Below are 24,682 nucleotides of genomic sequence, written 5' to 3' on the forward strand. Positions count from 1 at the left end.
ATGATTCTGAACTTTACAAAGCTTTCTTCCAACAAACAATCTTAAAGGACACACCAAAATCTGAAGGAGGTTTCCTAGTGAATGTGAAAAGCTCTCATCCTCTGTAGTTCACTGGCCTACCTATTTGGTATTGGTGCTTTTCTTCTTTTACAAGTTTTTACTACAGTTTCTGGGCACTCGTTTGGTTCTTATCTCCTTGCAGCTTGTTTTTAGTAGAATTTTTCCATGCACACTGCGACAAAAAACACAGGGTGAGAGTGAGAGTAGCTACAGAGGTCTAATCTTTTCATTGATTATTCCAATACTGATTATATTTAAAGAGAAAAAAAATTGAATCTTGTTGACTATACCCTATTGGCTTTTGTGGGAATCTCATAGTATCCCTCACTCCCCCTATTTATTACACTACCTTCAACACTCCCTGGAGCCTCTCCATTGCATCCTTCTCTCTCTGAGCTTCAGTTTCTTTCTTCGTTGCCTCCATAGTGTGTGTTATGGAAGGAGTACATCCAGGAAGCGATGTTTCAGCTTTCAGAGAATGTTTCTCTCTGGCATGGAAGAACCCATATGTTCTTCGACTTGCCTTCTCTGCTGGGCTTGGTGGTTTGCTATTTGGTTATGATACTGGTACCAAATCTTCTTCTCCCTAGTCTTAGTTTTTGTTTTCTGCTTATGTATGTGCTTCTTTACTGATGCTTTTAGCCTCAAGTTTTCTACGACCCAAGATTTGTTTTGCTTGAGTAAGTTAAGAGACTTCACTTTGCAGCAAAACAGATAGACACAGCAAGAATGCCGGGTTCAGTAATCATAGATTTTGTATTCGTTTTTAAGTTTTTAAATATTATTTAATGATCCTTTTTTGGTCTCTTTAAAAATTCAGTCTTTTTTGTTTTTTCCAGTTTGGTTCTCATCAGTGATGCAGTCTTTTATCTTCCTTGATCCTTCTGGGATCTGTTTTTTTTTGTTCTGTTGGTTACAAGACTTTCTCTACTTCAACTCTAAATTTTTTTTTTCAAAAAAAAAAAAATCAAGTGTTCTACTGCTAAATCCTCCTTTTCTTCCTTTTTGATCTTCAGGAGTCATTTCTGGAGCTCTTCTTTATATTAGAGATGACTTCAAGGCTGTTGACAGGCAGACTGTTCTGCAGGTGAGGAAGTAACTTTTTCTTAATTATTCAGAGTTCCTCTTATTCATTATTTTCACAAGATTCACTCCTAAGGGCCTGTTTGGTTATCTGAAATCTATGAATCGGAGATCCATACCTGTTTGGTTGTAAAACATCCCCTGAATTCATTCCACGGATTTAACTTTTTTGCCTAAAAACATGAATTAAGCCATTATTGGATATTGGATGAAATTCATGGATTCCAACATAAGTAGAAAATGAATGAATTTTACAAATTTACGCAGACTAACCCAACGGAACTCTATGAACTTCGATAGGTTTGAAGCTAACCAAACAGTTAATTTTTTGAACCATGAATCCATAGATTTGAAATCCCATTTCATTTCAAATCACTGGATTCATGTAACTAAACAAGCCCTTAAAGTTCCTTTGTCAAAGATCTCTAGTACCCATAATATATATCTAAACAGTAATCTAAACGCTTCATTAACCAAGTCGATCCCTCTTGCCAAAAAAACCAACTTGATCCCACAGTATATGAATTCATAGATCTGAAATGAAAGCCAGGAGAATTAGTGTCCTCCACTGTTTTAATTCAACATCTAAAGAAAAGGAGCAGCAATTCTCTTAACTTGTTGACCATGCATGGTGGTATTATATAGGAAAGCATAGTCAGTATGGCAGTCGGCGGTGCGATAATTGGTGCTGCAATTGGAGGATGGATGAACGATCGATTTGGCCGCAGGACCACAATTCTGGCAGCAGATTTTCTGTTCTTCATAGGAGCTATTGTCATGGCCTCAGCACCCAACCCAACTCTACTGATTGTTGGCCGTGTTCTTGTGGGGCTTGGTGTTGGTATGGCTTCAATGACATCTCCATTATACATCTCAGAAGCCTCTCCTGCTAAAGTTCGAGGTGCGTTGGTTAGCACCAATGCTTTCCTTATAACAGGAGGCCAGTTTCTAGCTTACCTGATCAACCTAGCATTCATAAAGGTAATGAAGCAAAAATATGTGAAGTAGTGTTGAATGATCTGATCCTGTTTTAGTTGAACCAGGCAAAACAACTTGACTGACCCATCAGATTTCATATTTCAGGCTCCTGGGACATGGAGATGGATGCTTGGAGTTGCAGGGTTACCAGCTCTGTTTCAATTTGTACTAATGTGGATTCTACCAGAATCACCACGCTGGCTTTACAGAAAGGTTCACAGTTATTTTTATCCCCAGATATATCATGTTCTTCAAATGAGACCTTCTCCAAACAATTTTTATATTGTTATATACCCCTTGATAAGTTAAAGACGGAGCTCCAAACATCTGCAAATGATTAAGAAAACCAGTTTTTTTCTTCTTGTGCATTTGAATTATACAGGGAAGGGAGGAGGAAGCCAAAGCCTTACTCAAAAGAATCTACCCTGCGGATGAGGCTGAAATAGAGATACAAGCTCTGAAAGAATCTGTTGAAACAGAGATCAAGGAAGAAGGATCATCAGAGAAGATCAATTTCAGTAAGATATTGAAAACCAGGGCAGTAAGAAGAGGACTTGTAGCAGGTGTAGGACTACAGATCTTCCAACAATTTGTGGGCATCAACACTGTAATGTATTACAGTCCCACCATTGTTCAGTTGGCTGGTTTTGCATCTAATCAAACAGCCCTCCTACTATCTCTCATCACAGCTGGTCTGAATGCTTTCGGCTCCATTCTTAGCATTTACTTTGTAGACCGGACTGGAAGGAAGAAACTTCTGCTCATCAGTCTAACTGGTGTTGTGATCTCTCTAGCTTTTCTTTCAGCTACTTTCCATGAGACCACTTCACACTCACCACTTGTTAGCAGGCAGGAAACAGCCCACTTCTCTAATTTAACTTGCCCAGGTTTCCAAAGCACATCTGTGACTTGGGACTGCATGAAGTGCTTGAAAGCTTCTCCATCTTGTGGCTTCTGTGCATCTCCAACCAACAAGGTAGTTTTTTTTTTTTTTTCCTTCCCCTTGTCCTAGCATTCATCCTACTTTATATGTAATTTCTAACTTTCCCATTTGATTACTTTTGCAGATATACCCAGGGGCATGTTTGATCTCAAACTCAACAGTAAAGGATATGTGTCTAGGGGAACATAGGCTTTGGTACACAAGGGGTTGTCCTAGCAGATATGGATGGATTGCTTTAATTGGATTATCACTTTACATCATATTCTTCTCTCCAGGGATGGGATCTGTTCCATGGATTGTGAACTCAGAGATATACCCCTTGAGGTTTAGAGGTGTCTGTGGGGGCATGGCGGCCACCGCTAACTGGATTTCAAACCTGATAGTTGCTCAGACCTTCCTCTCCTTAACACAGGCAATTGGGACTTCATGGACTTTTCTAATCTTTGGGATAATCTCTGTAGTTGCCGTGTTCTTTGTTTTGATTTGCGTACCAGAGACCAAGGGGTTACCAATTGAGGAAGTCGAGAAGATGCTCGACCGAAGAGCTCTGCGTATTAAGTTCTGGGGAAAGAACTTGGATGATATTGAGAAGTAAGAATTTGATCAGCAGAGTAGCAGTAACAGCTGTATGATCATTTGTAAAGAAAACACTGAAAACTGTTGTTACTAGCATATGCTACATATCAAACTCCAACACTCGCACTGAACCGCACTCAGATGTGGGTATTAGGGAGGGTTTTAATCCTCAGCTCAGGCAACTATTTCCCATAAATAAATGAAGTACAAGTAGCCTGACCTTGCAAGCACCTTCACTCCTTTATCAATGTGTCGTACGTTGTAGGCCAGCTATAACATACTTAGCATGATTTCCAGAATGCAGTTTCCTTTTTTATTTGGATAATTACTAATCAAATTTGGTGATAATTATATGTTCCTACCTTTTGTGTATTTCCACCAATGTGATTCAACCTTACTAAGGGCATTTTTGGCATCAACTCTCATTTCCTACTTTGTAAATGCCAGAAAATGAGAATGAGAATGAGATACCAAAAAGGCCCTTAACTGCAGTCTTAATCTTCTCTCTTCTTTTCTTCATCCATCTGTTTCCTCTCCCCCCCGCCCCAATCCAAGGAAACTTGGGCGGAGTGGAGGGTGGGGGCGCAAGAAGGGAAATTTACTCCCCACAGGAATTGATTTATAGTGCCAAGAAAAAGGAAAATATAAAATCTTAAATAAGAGGTCAAATCAAACATGGAATCACATTGTTCAGAGCAACTAACAACTCATGCAACCAAAAGAGGAAAAAGGATCTGCCCGAGCGAGCATCTGAAGAACTAGGCAAAAATTGAGATAACCATGAAGCATTTCAGACACTTCGTAGTACAAGGAGTAATTGTTCAATTTATAAGGTGTATTGCTTCTGACCATGGATTCCCTCGGTTGGCAGAGTGAAAACCTTTTTCCAAAGAAGAAAGCAAGAAAGGAAATGATACCTTGAGGGCTCAAGCAATATGCTCTGCTAAAGTTAGAATTTTAACATGCTTCTTTTTCCTCAACTCATGTGGGACAGGTCCAAATACGCGGGTTCCAATTGGTTCTCCTTGCTTGTTGACAAGAACAACTGCATTGTCATCAAACTTGATTTCACTTCCATCACAACGACCCCTCTGCATAGCAGCACGCACAACTACACCATATACAACATCTCCTTTCTTCACTTTGCCCCGAGGTTGGGCTTCCTTTACTGATGCTATAATTGTGTCTCCTAACCTTGCTCCTTTCTTCCCCTTCAGAGCTTGTATGCACATTACCCGCTTAGCTCCCGAGTTATCTACTACTTTCAGGTTGGTCCTCATCTGTATGAACGTTCTATGCTGAAAAGGTACAAGAGATAAAGAAAGTATTTTAGCTTGAACACTCATAACAGGACATACCTAGCAAATGAGAATGATAGACACAAGCTCAAAATTAACTATAAGGAGTAAGGCGTGTCAAATATTTCTATCTGTTGAGAATGGGAATACACAACATGGATAATTGGATACTGGATGAGGACGAAATTATGGTACGATGGAGTTCCTTGTTAAGAACAGCTGAATTGGCCATACTAGTAACCTTGTGAGCAGATAACCGAACGAAATGAGTTTGGATTTTGAGCACACAAACTCTTTGAGTAAAGATATAACATCTTTAAACCAGCCCTCAGGCACCTGTTTATAACCCAAATGGCCCAAGTACCCAGGCAAATGGTCCATTGATAGACATAAAAACAAACCAAAAGCCAAGGACCAGTGACTCATGGACCTTGTTTTGCATTACAAGTACAATCAGAAAAGTTTCAAAAGCCACAAATGTCAGATAAATACTTTTTTTGGTCAGATATATCAGATAAATATGATATTAAAGGATGGCCGGGAAAAGAAGCAGGTAAGGAGCATGAGTTTAAAATAATCACTTTTTACAGATCAGGGGTTCAGAATTTTATACCTCATTTGTATTTTGGTACTTCTACATGGTCTTTTTTTTATTTTACACCCTACAGGCAAATCCACAAATTCATAACTACTTACCTAATACCATTAGGTGTAGAAGCTGACCCTACTAGTAACCTAATAGTACAACAACAACAAAAGGCATTTTCCCAACTGAATGGGATTGGCTACATGGATCCTTGTCTTCCAATCAGCTCTATTTGAGGCCACGCCATGGTTGTCAAAGTGTCCACCTAGGCGGCAAGGCAATTTTTCAACTGCCTTTTTTTGAACCGCTTTGTTAACATGCTGTTTTTTTTTCCCACTTTTTCACCTCACATGCCTTTGTCGCCTTGTGCACCTTATTGCCGCCTAGACGCCAAAACGATCGTCTTTTTTACATTTTGTACATAATAATATTTTTTCTTGATTTTTCTAAATTTTATTCTACAAAGCCGTATACGAACTTAATAGTTAGTCATTTCGGAATTGGGAATCAATGAATCATTAAATGGATAAGTCACTTATTTGGCATCACAGTAGCATAGAGGTAAGTAAACATGTAAAATTACTACTTTCATTTTCATACTTATAATTTAATATAGTTTATAATCATATGTTATAATGCTTGATGAGATGAACTTATGTTTGTGTTCTTTTTTTAATAATCTTTCATAATTATGATTCTTAGATGTTTTTTTAGCTTATAATAGAAATTTATTAGCTTAAAAGTAGTCGTATTGAAAATTTTTGACCCAACCGCTTTAGTCACCTTGTTGCCGCTTTGTCGCCTTATCACTTAATCGGAACCCCAACCGCTTTGGTCGCCTTGCCGCCTTGACAACCTTGAGCCACGCTATATACAAGGCCTAAGCTATGCATATCCTTTCACCCCACTTCTTTTAAAGTTATCTTAGGTCTGCCCCTCGCTCTTCTAATTCCTTCAATATGGATTAAATCACCTCTCAGTACATAGGCATTTACAGGCCACCGTTGAATGTCGTCGTGCCACCTTAGACGACTTTCTCATAGCTTATCACTTATTGGAGCTACTCCCAAACCAGCTCTAATATGATTATTCATTATCTTATCCATCTTAGTTTTGCCATTCATCCATCTTGGCATCCTCATTTTTGCTACACTGAGTTTATCTATATAATGCTTTTTAACAACCCAACACTCTGCACCACACATCATAACTAGTCAAACTACGGTCCTATAGAATTTTCCTTTAAACTTTAGAGGAATACATCAATCAACAAAACCCCGGATGCACCTCTCCACTTCATCCACCTCATTTTAATTCTTTGGGAAACATCATCCCCTCTATCAACTTTTTTTTATTGATAATTGAACCAAGGTACCTAAAAGAATCACTTTTAAGAATCTCCTTATCATCAACTTTCACCACATCATCATCCGCCGATGATGACCAAAGTCACAAACTAGATATTCTGTCTTCGTTCTAATTAGTTTAAAGCATTTTAATTCCAAAGTTACTCTCCAAGATTCTAACTTGATATTAATCCCTACTTTTTGTCTCATCTACGCATACACCAAGAAACCTCATCTTGAATGTCTTTGATTAATTCATCCATTATAAGTGCACATAAATATGGGCTTAAAGCTTATCCTTGATGTAGCCCAACTGTAATTGGAAATTCACTACCTTGTCCCCCCACTGTTCTTACATTTGTCACTGAACAATCATGTGTATCATTAACTGCACATATTTACTTGCAACATTGCTTTTCTCTAATCCTTGCCAAATTAATGCTCTATGGACTCTACCATAAGCTTTTTCTAGGTTAATAAAGACGATACAAAGATCTTTCACGTTATCTGTACCTTTCCATAAGTCTCCTAATAAGGTAAATAACTTCCATTATAGATCTTTCTGGCATAAAACCAAATTGGTTCTTCATAATTGTGGTTACTTATCTCAAACGGGTTTCATTATTTTCTCCCATAATTTCATAATATGACTCATTAATTTGATGCCTTTATAGTTATTACAGTTCTGAATATCTCCTTTTTATCTTTGTAAATTATAAAGACGATGCTCCTCCATTCATCTGGCATTTTCCTTGTGCTCACAATCTTCTTAAACAACTTGGTCAACTAAGGTAATATCAAAGGGTATTACGATAACTAGGATATTTTTTAAAATTAAGGAGCATTTGAGTTATTTATTTAAATTTTAATTGTGAAATTTAAACAAAGCATCTAGCCTAGTGGTTGAAACACTAATTGTATTTTATTTTCCAGAGCAAATGAAAGTTACCCAAAAATGACACAGTTAGTTCATAAACATCCCACTTCAGGTTTAAAAGGCAAATATCCCCTTTTCCCTTGACCATACACGATAACTAGGATATTTTTTTAAATTAAGGAGCATTTGAGTTATTTATTTAAATTTTAATTGTGAAATTTAAACAAAGCATCTAGCGTGGTTGAAACACTAATTGTATTTTATTTTCCAGAGCAAATGAAAGTTACCCAAAAATGACACAGTTAGTTCATAAACATCCCACTTCAGGTTTAAAAGGCAAATATCCCCTTTTCCCTTGACCATACACTTTAATAGAAGATAAAAAAAGCAGAGAACGTTAAAAGAGAAATTATCCATGAAGATAATATATATATATATATATATATATATATATATATATATATATATATATATATATATATATATATATATATATATACAAAAATAAAAAATAAAAAAGAATAAGAAAGAGAGTATTTGGGATTTTCTTCACCAAAGGAAACCCACATCCCGGCACCCTTTTGGCTATTTGTAGTCTAGTTTTTGTAAGCTCTTCATGCTCTGTCTTCCTTAATATCCTTTCCTGACTACTATTAGGATATCTGAGACGACTTGGGGTTCTCTTCAACAAAGGAAACCGGGTTTTGGTTGCTGCAAGGTTCAACCTTTCAGATCTTCCAAGACATCACCTGTAATTCCCTCTTTCTTTGGTTGAACCAGGCCATGCTCATCAAAACACATGATGTAAACAGAAGTATAAACAAGAAAGAATGAGTGTCCAGGTACAAAGCTTTATTTATCTCCTTGGGAACCAAACCAAAACCTCTGAGGATAGAGAGCAAGTGAAGGAATGGTAGTTGAGGAGCTATGGTGGTTTACTACCAAAGAGGACAAAAACACAAATTCCTATTCTTTGCAGAAGTCATCAGATAAAACACTAATTATTAACTAAAGCAGAGCTCTCTCATGCTTAACAAACAAAGCCATGGCTGCTAGTATTTACACAGCTATGGATTTTCAATTCACCATGACACATTCATCTCAGCCTTCTCAGTTTCCACATACCAACCCACCAAAAGAGTCACCATTCTCTGCATCTCCTCCAACACCTCCAAATCTAATACAGAAACAGACGAACTGTAGAATCCCTACCTTAAATCCAACCTGTCTTACTAGTTAAAACCCCTCCCTCAGTCTTTTCATAGAAACTAAGAGAAACAAAGGATTTGAAAACCGCTAAGAATCAAAATTGTAATTCCTGTCTCATAAACGTTACATCATCCGTGCACTGTCAAGGCCTCCCTAACAAAGCAATGGAAAGCCCAGGATTGTCTTGACAGTGCTTGTCCTCACAAAGTAATGGAAAGCCCAGCAATTTGGTAGGCCAACGATTGGTGGTCACAGTGCTTGTCCTCACATCGCAGGAGGGTGCAGCACCGGTAGAATCAGGTACAACATGGATGACCCGAGGCAGAGGAGAGCCAGATGTGGTCTGACGATGATTACAATGCATCTCGGCAAAGCTTTCCGGCGGCTCCTTGCCCCGGCAGTGGCGGTTTTTGGAGCGATTTCTACCACAGGAAGGCTCGCACTGAGGAGCAGTAGCTTGCGGGTTAGAGCAATCTTTAATGAACGTCATCAGCGGAAAAACGGAGTCCAACAATCTATGGGAGCAACCATCTTCACAGTCAAAAGGGTTGCACATGGCCGGCAATGAGGAGGTTGCAGCATCCAGGAGTACTTCAGTCGGCAGGAGAGATGTTCCAGAACAAGCAGAGCAAGACGCACTGCCATGACCAAAGACCTGGAAGTGAATACACTGGGGGGTGGGGGAGCATCCAATTCAGAGTTGGTTGCATAAACGACGGCCGCTATCATCACCAACGAGGATTGCAGAGGGAATCGGCTGTGAAGCTGAGACCTCAATACAGACCCTGGTATAGGAGAGGCGCTGCATGTTAATAGTTATCATGTCCATGTGAAGAGGCTTACCAATCAACAAACCAATTTGACTCTCTATTCCAAAATTCAAAAGGAAGGCCTGGGAGAGAGATTCACAAGGGAATAGTGCTGTAGTAGACCTTGTGGAGGGGAGAAGACTGTTCCCATGGTCTAAGGAAGATGGGAAATCTGCAGACAAACCAAGGGGAGCCATCAATGGCCCTAGCTTAGCTTCATCGAAGGTGAACTTGATGATGAAGATGCCACTTTCAAGGAGAAATATGTCAAGACAATCCTGGGCTTTCCATTGCTTTGTAAGGGAGACCTTAACAGTGCATGTCTCATAAACATTACATCATCCATGCCTTCCTTTGCATTTGCAACTGCTTTTGATTATCATTCCGGGTTTTCAGTCTTTTCACTTCACCCCATTTCTCTGATTTTTCCAGGAGTCCTGACTACTATTTTCTCATCGCAAAAACTGAATGTGAAAATATGTAACCATTTTTTCTTTCTCAAGAGGCCCAAAGAGAGAGATGTTGTTAGTTTGATCTATGCAGAAACCCTAGAGATCTGCCCTTTCAAATGGTCTGAAGTGCATAGGAAGAAGATGATGATTTTGTTTTAAGGACCTAAGGGTACTTCATGAAATGAAAAATAAGAAACAATCCATTTAACAGAAAATACTAATGGAAATTGTTGGGGTGTCTGTTTTCTGGATTGGATATCCGTGAATAAAGTGTGCCATTTGTGATGTCTATTTTTTATTACTGAAAATAAATTTAAAAAATAATAATAACGAGAGGAAAGAGAGCATAATAGGATCATGAAAGAATAGCACCTTAAGGAGACAGAATAAAAGGACACTAGAAACATGAGAGGAGAGAGAGAGAGAGAGAAAGTCAAGAAGAAGAAGGGGAGAAAAGGAGAACCTGACAGGAAGCAAAATTTTAGGGGTAAAGAGAATAAACTGCATTAGGGGAAGAACAGCGTACAAGCATGTTCAATACACACAATCTCAAAACAGTGTAAGCACAATGAATTTTTCCCTTCCAACTTCTGAAGCAAGTTGCTTACAGGGCAATAAATAGGCATGATAAAGGTGAGCAAAATTCTTCAAAACACGTAGGTAGGCATGTACTACATTCTAGGCCACCAAAGAGAAATTTTCAAAAAACAAGAGAATCCAAGGATTAGAAAAATTAACAATGAGGTCACTTCTAATTAACTCCATAAACAGAAATGAATGGCAAGACACTCCAATGAAAAGTTTTTTCCAATAAACACTTCAATTATTGGGAATTCTGCACACAATATCTACCAAGTGAAAAAATTCAAATAGATCCCAAGGTCCTCCACTCAAGTATATTTAGTTTCTACCCGAATGGAGTTTGCCCTGTGGCAAACCAATGCATTCAAATTTTTGGGAAAGCCAAAAGAGTGCATTGAGTGGAAAAGGATAGATGCACATACAAGGGAGGATAAGTGAATGAACTTGTGAGGTAACCCAGGGTCTGGGCCAGTCTTCAAGATCCTCTTTTAGAGAACCAGCAGCTATTAGGGTTTTAATTTTGCTATTTTAGGTCAAAACTTCACTCGATTCTTAATGGATAGCAGCTGTATATGGCCAAACATCACCTACAGTGGGGGGATTTCATTTCCAACTCCTTGGGTATATGAATAGGGAAATCCAGGGTTAAGAAGGGGAAAGTTTTAGGGTTCGGCCAGGTTAGTTTAGGTCCGAAATTTAAAGAAAACAATCCTGTTTTGTCAAGATTTTAGTTTGCCGAATTATTATTCAAGCTAGGGTTAGGGAATTTAGGGTTTCTGATTTCTAGGGTTCAAGGGTTAGGGTGATGTAACCAAGGATATAGGGTTAAGCGTGAAACTGTAACTTCCCTAGATTTATGGATGCCCAGGAAATTCTAGCAAAGATAGAAGGGTTTTTTCCACAATCAAAGCCTGCTGAATATGAGGTTCAGATCTGAACTCTATTGAAATTCGAAATTCAGATTTGAAAACTTGCAATTCTAGGGCAAACTAGGGTTTTGGTTAGGCTTGGGAGAGGGGCTAGGCTTGCTGTCCTGCAGTTCAAACCTGAGAATGTGACTGATCTGCAATTCAGAAGTTGTTTTAGAGAAGGAGGAGCTGAGGAATAGGTGTTTAGGGTTTCTCTGAAATTTTCCAAAATTCTGCAAACACTTGAAGAAGATAGAGTGCAGGAATTTTTAAAATCCAGAAATAGGGAAAATAATGTTAGGAATGCAACCTAGTAATAAGGGCAACCAAAAGGGCAGGGAAAGAGGTTAGAATGGGGCTGGGGTTTAGGTTCTGCAGGTGGAGGTCTCCTATGGGTGCCATAGGCAAGGAGGAGGGGGTGGGGAACTTGCAGGTGTTAGGGGAGATGGGGGAGGTGGGAAATTGCAGGGGATAGGGGAAGGTCTTATGATGGTCATGGGAGTTGGGGACGGTTGCTATGAAGACACAGCAGCAAGGGGGGGAGGGGCTTTCTATGGTGCGCAAGAAGGGGGAAGGGTGGAACAGGCTGCAGACAAGAGAGGGAGGACCAGGATGGAGTGGAGAAGCTGTTGAACTTACTTGAATACTTGATGGACTTGATGATTTAACATTCATAACTGGAATGTAAGTTGCTTGAATCCTGGAAATCAACTCAAGAACACTCTCAAAGACAACTGCAGGGTTCCCCTCAAAGGAACCCTGTCATTCACAATCAATTTTCTTTAATTCATCAAATCTGAAAATTACAATGCATGAAAAAGCTATTTATAGCCTAAGATAACAGACTTTGACCCCAACTAGGATCTGCTTACTGACAAATTCCCATTACATATAGAACTGGATTCTTATCCAAAACTCCTAATAGATAAGATAAGGAATCTTATCTTATCACAACTTAAGTTAGGAGTCAGGACTCTATCAAAACCACTTCACTTTAAAATAAAATACTCAAAACAAATCCTAACCAGACTTAGACTGACTCAATAAAAATCTGAAATAAATCCTAAATTAAATTCAGAGGTAAATAAATGGCTAAAATGCCTGAAATACCCCTCATTAAGGATTAGGCCAGCTCATGGCGGTTTTTCCGAGCAATCCTGGGGGGCCCACCTAGACTTTCGGCCAAGGGTTAGGGTTAGGGCTTAAGTCAAAGGTCAAGGAGGGATTGGGAAGGTAATCCTAAAAGTAATTAGGGTTTAGATGGGTGGTTTGAGAGTTACAAATCACTGACAGTTTAAGGCTTCTACGGTTTAGGGAATTTAAGGCAGCAAAGGAATTTAGGGTTTAGACTAGAGTTTGGTTGACTGGGCTGAAACTAAGAGAGTCATTGGGGTTGGGGGGATGAGGTTCCTAAAGTATGGGACAGAATAAATGGTTAGATTGACGTGGATCTGACCTTAGACTTTAGGTTTTAGAAAAAGTCAGAAAATCCTAGAAAAATAGAAAAAGGGTGATAAGGGGGCCTTAGGGTAATGATTTTAGACTTTGCGAGACTAGCTAAGGGTAACGAAGGGCCAGGGTTGTCCTTACTTGATGGGGTTAAAAAGACACTCGAAGGCTGCTGGAATTTTGAAAGTTCTTGGACTGCCGCAAGCTTGAAGATGATGAGAAGATGAAGATCAATTGCAAAAACTCTCTTGTCCCTCAAACCCAAGATGTGGACTAGCCAAGGAAGAAAATTTGACCGAAACAGGAATTTCGACCTTGCAAAAAGCCAACGGTCGAACCTGGACACTTTTTCTCTGGAATTTGGAACTTCAATTTCGCGCATCATATAGATTCAAAATGATTTGGATTCTTGCATACTACCTATTTCAAGCATAATAAACATTATATGAGAATGTAACATCCAAGTATATACTACATATGAGAAGAAGCGAGAATGTTATCAATTACAAGTCTACTCTATTCCATGTCTCCCTCTTTCGTATGCACCCCATAAAAATGACAATACAAGTCCCATGATGTTTGCCCCATATAGTTGGTCAGCAACTACAGCTCTGTACGTGGCCTCATCCACATGCCTAAGATTTCCTAATGGTGGGAAGTTTTGAATCTTCGGATAAGGAACTGGCTCAACTGCATATGAAAAGGCTGGTGGTGGCTGTGGTATATAGTGGTATAGCAGGCTCAACTGCAGACATACTTCCACTAATACTCTCCTATTTTTTATTTTAAAACCGAAATTAATTCTTTTTTATATTAAACATTTTTTAAATTTTTTAAATATATATTAAATATAATAAAAATAGACAACAAAAAAAAATTGATTCAACACCATCACAACAAATGGTGTCTCAATTCTCACATACATTAATTTGAAGCTCATACATCTACTACACATATACAATTTTAGCAATATACATAATTTTCAAAATAATTTTTAATATCATAAAAATAAAAATAAAAATAAAAAATAGTAGGAAGAATCAAAAATTAATTTTGACACTACAAATTCGTAGATCAACACTCTAAAGTAAACATACTTAAATTTGAAAACAATCCAAGAAGATTTAAAGCACAACAACAACAACAACAACAACAACAATAAGCCTTGTCCCAACTAAATGGGATCGGCTACATGGATTCTTGCCCTCCAATCAGTTCTGTTCGAGGCCATGCTAGATACAAGGCCTAAGCTATACATATCCTTTCTCACCACTTCTCCTAAGGTTATCTTAGGTCTACCCTTAGCTCTTTTAGTTCCTTCAATATGGATTATATCACTTCTCCGTACAGGAGCATTTATATGTCTCCGTTGAACGTGGTCGTGCCACCTCAAACGACTTTCTCTAAGCTTATCACTTATGGGAGCAACTCCCAGACCAACTCTAATATGATTGTTTCTTATCTTATCCATCCTAGTTTTGCCACTCATCCATCTTAGCATCCTCATTTCTGCTAAACTGGGTTTATCTATATGATTCTTTTTAACAGCCCAACACTCTGCACCGTACATCATAGCTGGTCGAACAACGGTCCTATAAAATTTTTCTTTAAGCTTTAATGGAATACGCCGATCACATAAGACCCCGGACGCACCTCTCCACTTCATCCACCCTATTTTAATTCTTTGGGAAACCTCATCTTCTAAATCACCTCTTTTACTTATGATTGAACCTAGGTACCTAAAACAATCACTCTCAGGAATCTCTTTATCGTCAAGTATAACCACCTCATCATCTGCCCGATCATGACTAAAGTTACAAACTAAATATTCTGTCTTCGATGTTCGATCTACTAAGTTTAAAGCCTTTTGATTCCAAAGCTATCTCCATGATTCTAATTTGGTATTAATTCCCACTTGGGTCTCATCAATCAACACAATATCATCCGCAAAAAGCATACACCAGGGGACCTCATCTTGAATGTCTTTGGTTAATTCATCCATTACCAGTGCAAATAGATATGGGCTTAAAGTTGACCCTTGATGTAGCCCAACTGTTATCGGAAACTCATTACTTTGTCCCCCCACTGTTCTAACACTAGTCACCAAACCATCATACATATCCTTAACTAAATCTATATATTTACTTGCAACACTTCTTTTCTCTAGTACTTGCCAAATTAACGCTCTAGGAACTCTATCATAAGCTTTTTCTAGGTCAATAAATACCATATGAAGATCTTTCCTACATTCTCTATACCTTTCCATAAGTCTCCTAATTAAGTAAATAGCCTCCGTTGTAGATCTTCCCGGCATAAACCCAAATTGGTTCTCCGTAACTATAGTTAGTGTCTCAAACGGGTTTCAATTATTCTCTCCCATAATTTCATCGTATGGCTCATCAATTTAATGCCCCTATAGTTATTACAACTTTGAATATCTCTTTTATTTTTGTAAATTGGAACCACAACACTTCTCCTCCAATCATCTGGCATTTTCCCTATGCTCATAATCTTATTAAACAACTTAGTCAACCAAACTAGTCCATGGGTTCCTAAGCTCTTCCATACTTCAATTGGGATTTCATCAGGACCTTGTGTCTTGCCGAGTTTCATCCTCCTTAAAGCTTCTTTTACTTCGGACATCGAAATTCTACGTATATAAGTTCGGACATTGGTGCCTTGGTGAAAAGTGTAATCATCTGAAACATAAGTGCTTGAAGAATGCTCATTTAGTAAACTAGAGAAATAGGTTTCCCATCTTTTCTTAATATCCTCCTCACATACTAATACTTTACCATCTCCATTTTTAATACATCTAACATGGTCAAGATCTCTACTCTTCCTATCCCTCATCTTAGCTATCTTATAAATAGATTTTTCCCCTTCCTTTGTGCCCAACTTATTGTATAACTCTTCGTACTTCCTTTACCTTGCTTTTCCCGCAATTTTCTTAGCTTCATTTCTATCCAACCTATACCTTTGAAGATCCTCAACATCCTTAGTTCTTTGCCATGTCTTAAAACTAGCTTTTCTATTCCTAATGGCAGCTTGAACCTCACTATCCCACCACCACGTCTCTCTATAAGAATGGATCTTTCCTTTTGATTCACCTAAAACATCTTTAGCCACCTTCTTAATACACATAGCCATCTCATTCCACATTGCATTGGTATCCCCTTTAAAATCCCATTTTCTTTGTTTGACTACTCCATTAACGAAGGATTTAAAGTACTCTCCTTTCAAATTCCACCATCTCATTCTGGGATGGTTTACCTTGGACCTTTTATGTGTTCTTGGGACTAAGCACAAATCCAAGACCACAAGTCTATGTTGTGCAGTTAAGCTTTCCCCCGGTATCACCTTGCAATCCTTGCACAACAATCTATCAGTCCTTCTAGTTAGGAAGAAATCTATTTGGCTTCTATGCTATCCACTTTTGAAAGTAATTAAATGTTCATCTCTCTTTTTGAAGTAAGTATTTATAATAGATAGATCAAAAGCAGTAGCAAAATCCAAAATTGAAATCCCCTCCTCATTCCTTTCTCCAAAACCATATCCTCCACGAACACTCTCATATCCTCTTTGATCTTTTCCAATATGTCCATTTAAATCACCTCCTATGATAATCTTTTCTCCTTGACGAATTCCTTGCATTAATCCATCCATATTTTCCCAAAATTCTAGCTTTAGACTTTCATCTAATCCTACTTGAGGTGTATATGCACAAATTAAAAAAATAAGGAAGTTGGTTACTCATCATGCAAGATTTGAGAAAATCCACAAATGGAGGAGCAAATCTAGTGTTTCAATGAAATGGAGTTGTAGAAATTAGGTGAAAAGAGGGATGAGAGCAAGAGAAATTAAAAAAAATAATAAAAAAATAGGGTCGAAATCTCAGTGGCAATATCGCTCGAAATGGGTCGAAATGACAATACGTCGATAAATGGGTCGAAAAGAGTCATTATTATAACTAGGGTTGTGTCGTTTCGGTGCAATACGACACGATATTTCATGTCATATCAACCGAAATATCAGTCGATACGAAACGATATAATACATTTCATGTTCCTACTAATGTATTTCGTTTCGATCTATGATCTTGCAGACATTTCGACCGAAATTGTTGAAATTTCGATCGAATTTTCTTCCATGGGACTAGCTTCCCAGAACTCCAAGTCCCTAAATTTTATTAATCTTCAACTGATTTGTTTTCAATTAGGTGCGGGCTTTTATATAGTCTTAAACTTGAGGGAAATAGACTAAAAGACTCAACCAAGGAAACTTAATTGGACTAAAACTAGGGAATCCACTTCAGATTGGGATTCCCATTACAACTCAACAACTTAAATAAAACAACTACAAAGGTGTCTTCTAAGATCTCCTAATCAAAGATAACTAGCAAAAATAAACAACCACCTTCCAGACTAGAGAAAAATTCAAGTGAAACTCAAGTTTTGATCAGGTGAAAATGGGAAACTTAGGTAGAAACCTGGGAAATTTCAAGGAAACTTAAGACTTTTTCATGCAAGTTTCAATAGGTTTGAAGGAGTATTTTGGGGTGGGACTTTGCACTTAAGTTAATTAGAGTATAAAAAACACATTGGCACATGCATTTGCTAAGAAAGTCAATGTAAATATGTCATTCAATGTACATAACATCAATGTAGAGTTGTCAAAGAAGTATAAACTTAACTACTTAAGTACGTAACATTCAAATATAACTTCTAAGTTCAATACATCAAATACAAAGTAACTGACAATAAAAGGGATGTACAACTCAGTGCCAAAAGGAGTGCCTCGGTGGAGCTATGAGCCGAGAAGTATTGTGCCTGTAACATCCTCTCCTCTGACCAATGAACATAGATATCCCATAACATGTTATGCCTATGGGTGTTGAGGTAATCGACAACTGCATCTCTATAAGTCTAGTCATTAACATCCCTAAGATAATCAATCTGAGGGAATACACAATTTGGATAAGGAAATCCTGATGGAGGGGGTATGGTCGTGGTATTTGGGGAAACATGAAAGAAAGGAAAAGAATAAAAAATTTGGGAAAACCACGAAACTTGTAGGAAAATGTCCCAGGTTTCTACAAAATTTCCTAGGTTTCCACGAAATTTCCAAGGTTTCCCTACAATGTTTTCTCATGAATTAGCTGGTCCAGCCAGGTCAAACCAAGTTTCAACCCAGTTGGGGGAAATTTCCCAGTTTCCATCGGTTTCATCAAAATTTCGAAACCTAGGACTTTTTTTTTTGCTCCCATGGTTTCATTTCCAGTTCTCAAAATGCAAATTTCGATCGAAATTTGATGGTTTCGATAGAATTTTGTACGATGCTTCCAGAAGGAATCCTAGTTGGATTCCTACTTGAAAATTGAATTCCAACTAGGATTCTTACCCAAACAAGGACTCTCTAATAACTCATTAACCAAGGACTCCTTAAAACAAAAAGTAGATCTAGACTTCTTGTGGAAAATAGAGTACAACTAAGGAAGATCCCCTTCTAACTAGGACTTCTAACTAGGTTAGGACTCTAACCACTAATCTAATCGAAAAACAAAAAGTAGATGTTGGATCCTAAAATTATTTTGGACTCAACTGGACCCTTTTAGACTCCAAAAGGATGGTGAAATACCATTTTTTCCTCTCATATGGTTTGGCCAGCCATAAGTGCATCCTTTAGGGTCTATTTTAATCTTAGTTGTCCTATGGTTACCAATCCTGGTTACATCAGCTCTCCCCTTCTTAAAAATATTCATCTCCTAATGAATGTGATTCTGGATCAATCCTCTAGAGATTTCCTATGTGAACTCATCTTCGCATCTTGCAGTGGAGGGAGTAACATGTGCGTTACCGCTTGCACCATCCCTAGGTAAAACTTTGAAAAGGTAGGGAGAGTAGGAGTGAAATCTTCAAGTCTGGGGGCCTTCTTTTTTAAGAACCAAGGGGGCATCATGAAGTCAACATGTTTAGGTTCAAAATTAGTAGTTATCCCCCCGAGGTCTTCTCTTTTCACCAATTCTGCCAATACAACTGCCTTAGCTATGCCTTCGTGAACTCCTATAGTACGATCTCCATACTTGATTTCTTCAAGAATAGCATCTTGAACTTCAAAAGGCTGCTAAGGGAATGTTCTCAATTACTTCTTTCTCTTCCATTGTGGTAGCCTCACTTGCCTTGCTTTTACTTACTGTAATTCCTCCAAGAGACTTTGAGACCAAGAGTAGAGTAAGTGTTGCATAGAATAGGGGCAGGTGTTAATCTGAAATTTGGGGGCAGCAAAAATTTATCTTCTAAAAGGGTATGGTGAACTTCTGGTAGGGGAGACATATCTCCAGCTGGGTTTGCAGCTTTTATCTTGACCCCAAAATCTGTTGTAGCACATTCTTCACCTGTCATGACCTTTTGATCAAGGTCTCGAGTAAATCCTTGGTCCTTCTCTTTTTTAGTGTTGTCTATATCAGTGTCTTCTAGCACTAACTCTGGAAGAAGCTTCTGGATTGGTGAAGAGGGTTCACCCTCTGATTGTGGAGCTTCGACCTTAGTGCTAGTGGTGGTGCCTTGGTTGCCTTCTTGACTAGGTCCTTGCGACTCCTTTGGTCAAATTAGGCTCTAGTTGCTTACTTGACTGGGTCCTTCAGATCCTGGGGATGAAACCAACAAGTGCTGCATTTTGGTACTAGAGTCCTTCTGAGTTGCTCTGAGGGCCTGTGTCTTCCTAATTTCTCCTGGTAGGTTCAAGTGCAAGAGCACAAAATTTTGGCCTTTGTGTATGAACTTACATGTGTTTTCTCTCCCCATGATAGCTATATCATTATCATACAACCAAAGTCCCCCTAAAATAATATCACACAACCTCATGGGTACTACATCACAGCAGACCTCCTCAGAGTAGGAATGGAAACTGATATGAACTAGACACCTCTGGGTGAAATCTCTCACATTTCATAACGGAGACTCTATAGGGTTGGGGATGCCTCTCAATTTTAATATTAACCCTCATTACAAATCCCCCAGACACCACATTAGAACTTTTACCAATATCAACAAATACCAAAGCTTTATGTTCACCAGATTTAAGCCTGGTATAGAAGATACAACTTCTCCTCCAGCCTTCTTCTTTTGTTTCTGCTACAAGGATCTTTGATATGACATTGATGGGAGAGGTTTTAGTCAAGGTATTCTTCATGATAGGGGTCTTTGAGTTATGTTCCTCCTCTGTAACAGTATGTTGAATCACCCATGACTCTAGTTGCTGATTCATGCTAGCTTTGATACTGATTTGATACAACCCAGGATCTAGGACAGTCTTCAGGATCCTCTTTTAGTGAACCAGCAGTAATAGGGTTGAACTTCGCTGTATACAGTCAAAATTTTGCTCAATTCTTAATAGACAGCAGCTGTATACAGTCAAACATCACTTGCGGCTAGGGGGTCTTGGCTTCCAGCTTCTTTGGGATATGAAGAGCGAAGTCTAAAAGGTTTTAAGGTTTAGCTACGTTAGTTTTAGGTCTGAAATTTGAAGAAAATAATTCTGTTTTATCAGAATTTTAGTTTGCAGAATTATTCTTCAAGCTAGGGTTAGAAAATTTAGGGTTTTGCGATTTCTAGGGTTTCTAAGGTAGGCTTAAGGTTAAGGCTAAAGTAGAAGATCAAGGAGGGGTTGGGGAAGGTAATCCTGAATGGAATTAGGGTCTGGATTGGTGGATTGAGAGTTATGAACGAGTGACAGTTTAGGCTCCTAGGGTTTTGGAAACTTAGGGCAGCAAAGAATTCAAGGTTTAGACTAGTGTTTAGTTGATTCAATGGGGCTGAAACTAAGAGGGAAAGTCACTAGGGTTGGGGGATGAGGCTCCTAAAGTTTGGGACAGATCTAACTATTAGATTGCCGTAGATTTGACCTTAAATTTTAGGTTTTAGAAAAAGTCAGAACTCAGAAAATCCTAGAAAATTTGAAGAAAAAGAAGTCTGAAAATCCTAGAAAAATAGAAAAAGGGTGATAAGGGCATTAGGGGTATGGTTTTACAGTTTGGGAGGGTGGCTAGAGGTAGGGAAGGGGCTAGGGTTGTACTTACTTGATGGGGAGAAGGTCACCCAAAGGCTGCTGGAATTTTGAAAAGTTCTTGGACTCCCGCAAGCTTGAAGATGATGAGAAGATGAAGATCAATTGCAAAAAACTCTCTTGTCCCTCAAACCCAGGATGTGGGCTAGCTTCCCAGAACTCCAAGTCCATGAAATTTTATTAATCTTCAAGTGATTTGTTTTCAACTAGGTGGGGGCTTTTATATAGTCTTACACAGAAATAGACTAGAAGACTCAACCAAGGAAACTTAATTGGACCCAAACTAGGGAATCCACTTTGGATTGGGATTCTCTTTACAACTCAACAACTTAAATAGAACAACCACAAAGGTGTCTTCTAGAGATCTCCTAATCAAAGATAAGTTGCAAAAGTAAACAACCAACTTCCAGAAGGAATCCTATTTGAAAATTAGATTCCAAATGGGACTCTTACTCAGATAATCAGATGAGGACTCTTCAATAACTTGTTAATCAAGGACTCAAACTTAAAACAAACTGTAGATCTAGACTACTTGTGGAAAATAGAGTACAACAAAGGCAGATCCGTTTCTAACTTAGGACTCCTAACCAAAGTAGGACTGTAACCACTTGTCCAATCGAAAAACAAAAAGTAAAAGTTGGATCCTAAAATTATTCTGGACTCAACTGGACCCTTTTGGACTGCAATGGAGCTGGTAAAATACCAGTTTTGCCCCTCATATGGTTCAGCCAGCCATAGGTGCACCTTTTGGGGTCTGTTTTGGAGCTCAATATCTGAGGTGCCCTATGGTTGCCAATCCTGGTTACATCAAGTTGAGAATAAAATTTGACCATATACACCTATCCAAACAAAACCAAACCATTGAAGACAGCTGCCTAGTGCAGTGGTTGTGGGCAGGTGATCAGTCACGCCAGGATGCCCCAGGTTCAAGAATCCCTAGCCTTATTCCCTGCCCTCTTATCCCTGCCCCTCAGTCCATCTTCATAATGGCTATCCAATGTTCCCAATTGCCACATCTTCTTTCCATGTGGAACAAATACTGAAATAAGACCACATAAATTCCGTGCCAACCACAAAAGCTTTTCCCTTCACCAAACACAACAACTCGATTAATATATCATGTCTAGACTCCTCACCAAATATCATACTACCTCTGAAAATCAATACAAAAATACAAGAATTAACAAGATATAACTGGTTTTAATGGTGCCAATCACCCCCAACACCTCAAGGTGCCCCTCAGCCAACGGCTGCCCAAGAAACTCTCCTCTCACATTCCCCTCCCTCTCTATTCCATTTCCCCTCTATTTAATACCCCTCAACTAACCCTAATACTCTCTCTCCTCCACATGGCATCATCCCAGGGCCCTAACACATGAAAAGCAAATTTGAATATCCTGTGTATAGAGAAGAGATTAAAAGAAGGGAAAGAAAAAGGATCAATAATTATCTTAAATTAGATACTGCTTGAATACCAGCAGACAGATGCAACTTGAAGGTGCCAAAGAGAAAACAGGGAAAAGAAAAAAAGAACAGGCTTACCTGTGACAAGAAATTGTTACATGTCATCCTGACTCTGTCATACGAAGTTCCCAGTAAGCCATAAGAATTGTTGCCAAGGCCAGCAGACACCACACGACCTGCCGTGTTTCATTCAAACTTCAGTAAGATGTCAATCAATTTACATGGGTAAAAAGCTCCCATTAAATTTTTAAAGCAGTGAATTGCTCTTCTCATAATCAATTCCAATATAAAGCTTATGAAAAATTCAATATTTCTTTGAAATGTTTCAGTGTGATGGTCAAATCTGTAAAAATTAGCAGTATTGGACAAGTAATTGAAAGAGTACAAGTTTTCTGTTAAATCCAGGAAATATTAAGTATTGTAAATATTCAGCACTAAATAAGCGAGATGGAAAAGATAATACACATATAACTAGGTGTCTATTAATAAAACAAGAGCTGACTAGGGTATTGGCATAGGTCCTACATTGTCTCAGTTGCAATCTCTTTCTAAGGTGGTCAACATAGTATGCTAGTTGCTACCATAATTGTCAAACTGTCATCTAGGCATCCAGGTGCCCATTGTTGGAACTTGGAAGGGACTTTTGTCACATACATGACACCTTAGTGCCTTGTTGGCATCTGCCTTGATTTTTTTTCCCCTCTGCCATGCAAGGATTGCCTAAATTTCGTGATAACTATGTTTGCTACATGAGATATCAACAATAGAAGCCGCCCTTCTTCTTCCTCCTCGTGGGTTAAACCTGTATTTCATTTAGCAATTAAAAATTCAAGGGCACTCTACAAAGAGACTAGACAAGCTTCATGTTTTCTCTAAATGCTTGGATTTCAACAAAACTTGAAGAAAAAAAAGGTCCATTAAATGTCAAGATTTGTATAAGTAATGGCAGAATAATGAATTAGATGTTTTTCAAATTTAAAAATAAATTAATTACCTTTGAATGCAACAATTGAGTATAAAAGTCCCCCTTGATTTCATCCAGATAAATTTGGAAAAACTTGTAGTTACATTCGATGCATATTGGACTTCAGTTAATGCATAATGAAAGAAATGAGCCTCTTCTGAGTAACCAGGTTGCTAGTCAATCAAGGCCAACAACACAAGATTTTTCTTTTTTTTTCCCCTTTTGGGATAAAAGGATCAGACATTAAACACAAGTTTAAGTTTTCACTCTTGACTATTAAAAAGTTTCCCTTTCTAAGTTCTCTTTCCTGTTGAAAAAGTATAGCAACGCCGGCTTTACTCATTACTATACTTGTATCTTTTTCTTCCTTTCTACCCCTTATTACTATAAATGTAATCACATACATATCTTTTGGAGTGGTCACAAGTGTCCTCTGCAACATATATTGTCTTTGCGGTTGCCTAGATCTAAAGAATCAACGAAACTAAGTGTAGTGTATTTTGGATATCACATTGGTCAAAAGGTTTTCTGTGGCTAGGAACCATTTGGATTCTTGGGTATACACATCCTTAATTGACTAAACACACGTAAACCATCACATGGCAAGATAAGTCACACAAAATGGGGGTTTGATTTGTACCCGTGGTTGGTTGTCAAAGGTTCCGTCTAGGCGTGCCTTGACGGCTACCTAGGCACCTAGGCCCATCTTTGAATCAAGGCGACTAAGTGTCGCCTTGCTTGGTGTCGCCTTTGCTTCCATTGCCTCGCCTTGTCGCCTTGACAATCATGTCGGCAACATACAATGAACCTTTTCTATACCTTTCATAATATTGTCTATTCTACAATTACCATAGGACTGAAAGACAGAAAAGGAAAGTAAAACAAGTTAACTCTGCACCATGAATGAGAACATGTGATACTGATTAATTTTGAAATAGTACAATGTACATGTCATTGTGTGCCAGCTCCAAATTCTAAACAATGCAATGTTGCAGACTCCCTTAATCGATCCCAAATGACTAAAAGAAGTTGCA

At 38.4% G+C, this 24,682-nt stretch overlaps 2 protein-coding genes across 2 annotated transcripts in view; one reads left to right on the forward strand and one right to left on the reverse strand.

Annotated features, from left to right (window-relative positions):
* Positions 1–478: 478 nt before the first annotated feature.
* On the forward strand, positions 479–4,012 carry LOC149005351 (putative inositol transporter 2). Its single transcript, XM_089169071.1, has 6 exons — positions 479–627; positions 1,077–1,147; positions 1,789–2,124; positions 2,227–2,334; positions 2,504–3,097; positions 3,189–4,012. Exons 1-6 carry the CDS (start codon positions 495–497, stop codon positions 3,657–3,659), a joined length of 1,713 nt encoding a protein of 570 aa, XP_089025197.1. The 5' UTR covers positions 479–494; the 3' UTR covers positions 3,660–4,012.
* Positions 3,912–24,682, reverse strand: part of LOC149005352 (large ribosomal subunit protein uL14mz-like) — a 35,852-nt gene continuing 15,081 nt past the window's right edge. The window contains exons 3-4 of the mRNA XM_089169072.1: positions 22,763–22,860; positions 3,912–4,938 (exon numbers count right to left, since the gene is read on the reverse strand). Coding sequence (XP_089025198.1) covers positions 4,567–4,938; positions 22,763–22,860 — 470 coding nt within the window. The 3' untranslated portion in view covers positions 3,912–4,566. The remainder of the gene's footprint in view (positions 4,939–22,762; positions 22,861–24,682) is intronic.

This window comes from Hakea prostrata, chromosome 9 (genome assembly GCF_041222555.1).
Source record: "Hakea prostrata isolate BN-2017 chromosome 9, UWA_Hpros_2, whole genome shotgun sequence".
Classification (NCBI taxonomy): domain Eukaryota; kingdom Viridiplantae; phylum Streptophyta; class Magnoliopsida; order Proteales; family Proteaceae; genus Hakea; species Hakea prostrata.

Coding starts and splice junctions, on each gene's coding strand:
- LOC149005351 (XM_089169071.1), top strand. CDS start 495: ATGGAAGGAGTACATCCAGGAAGCGATGTTTCAGCTTTCAGAGAATGT. Junction 2,125..2,226: donor TCAACCTAGCATTCATAAAG/GTAATGAAGCAA, acceptor TTCATATTTCAG/GCTCCTGGGACATGGAGATG. Junction 3,098..3,188: donor GTGCATCTCCAACCAACAAG/GTAGTTTTTTTT, acceptor TTACTTTTGCAG/ATATACCCAGGGGCATGTTT.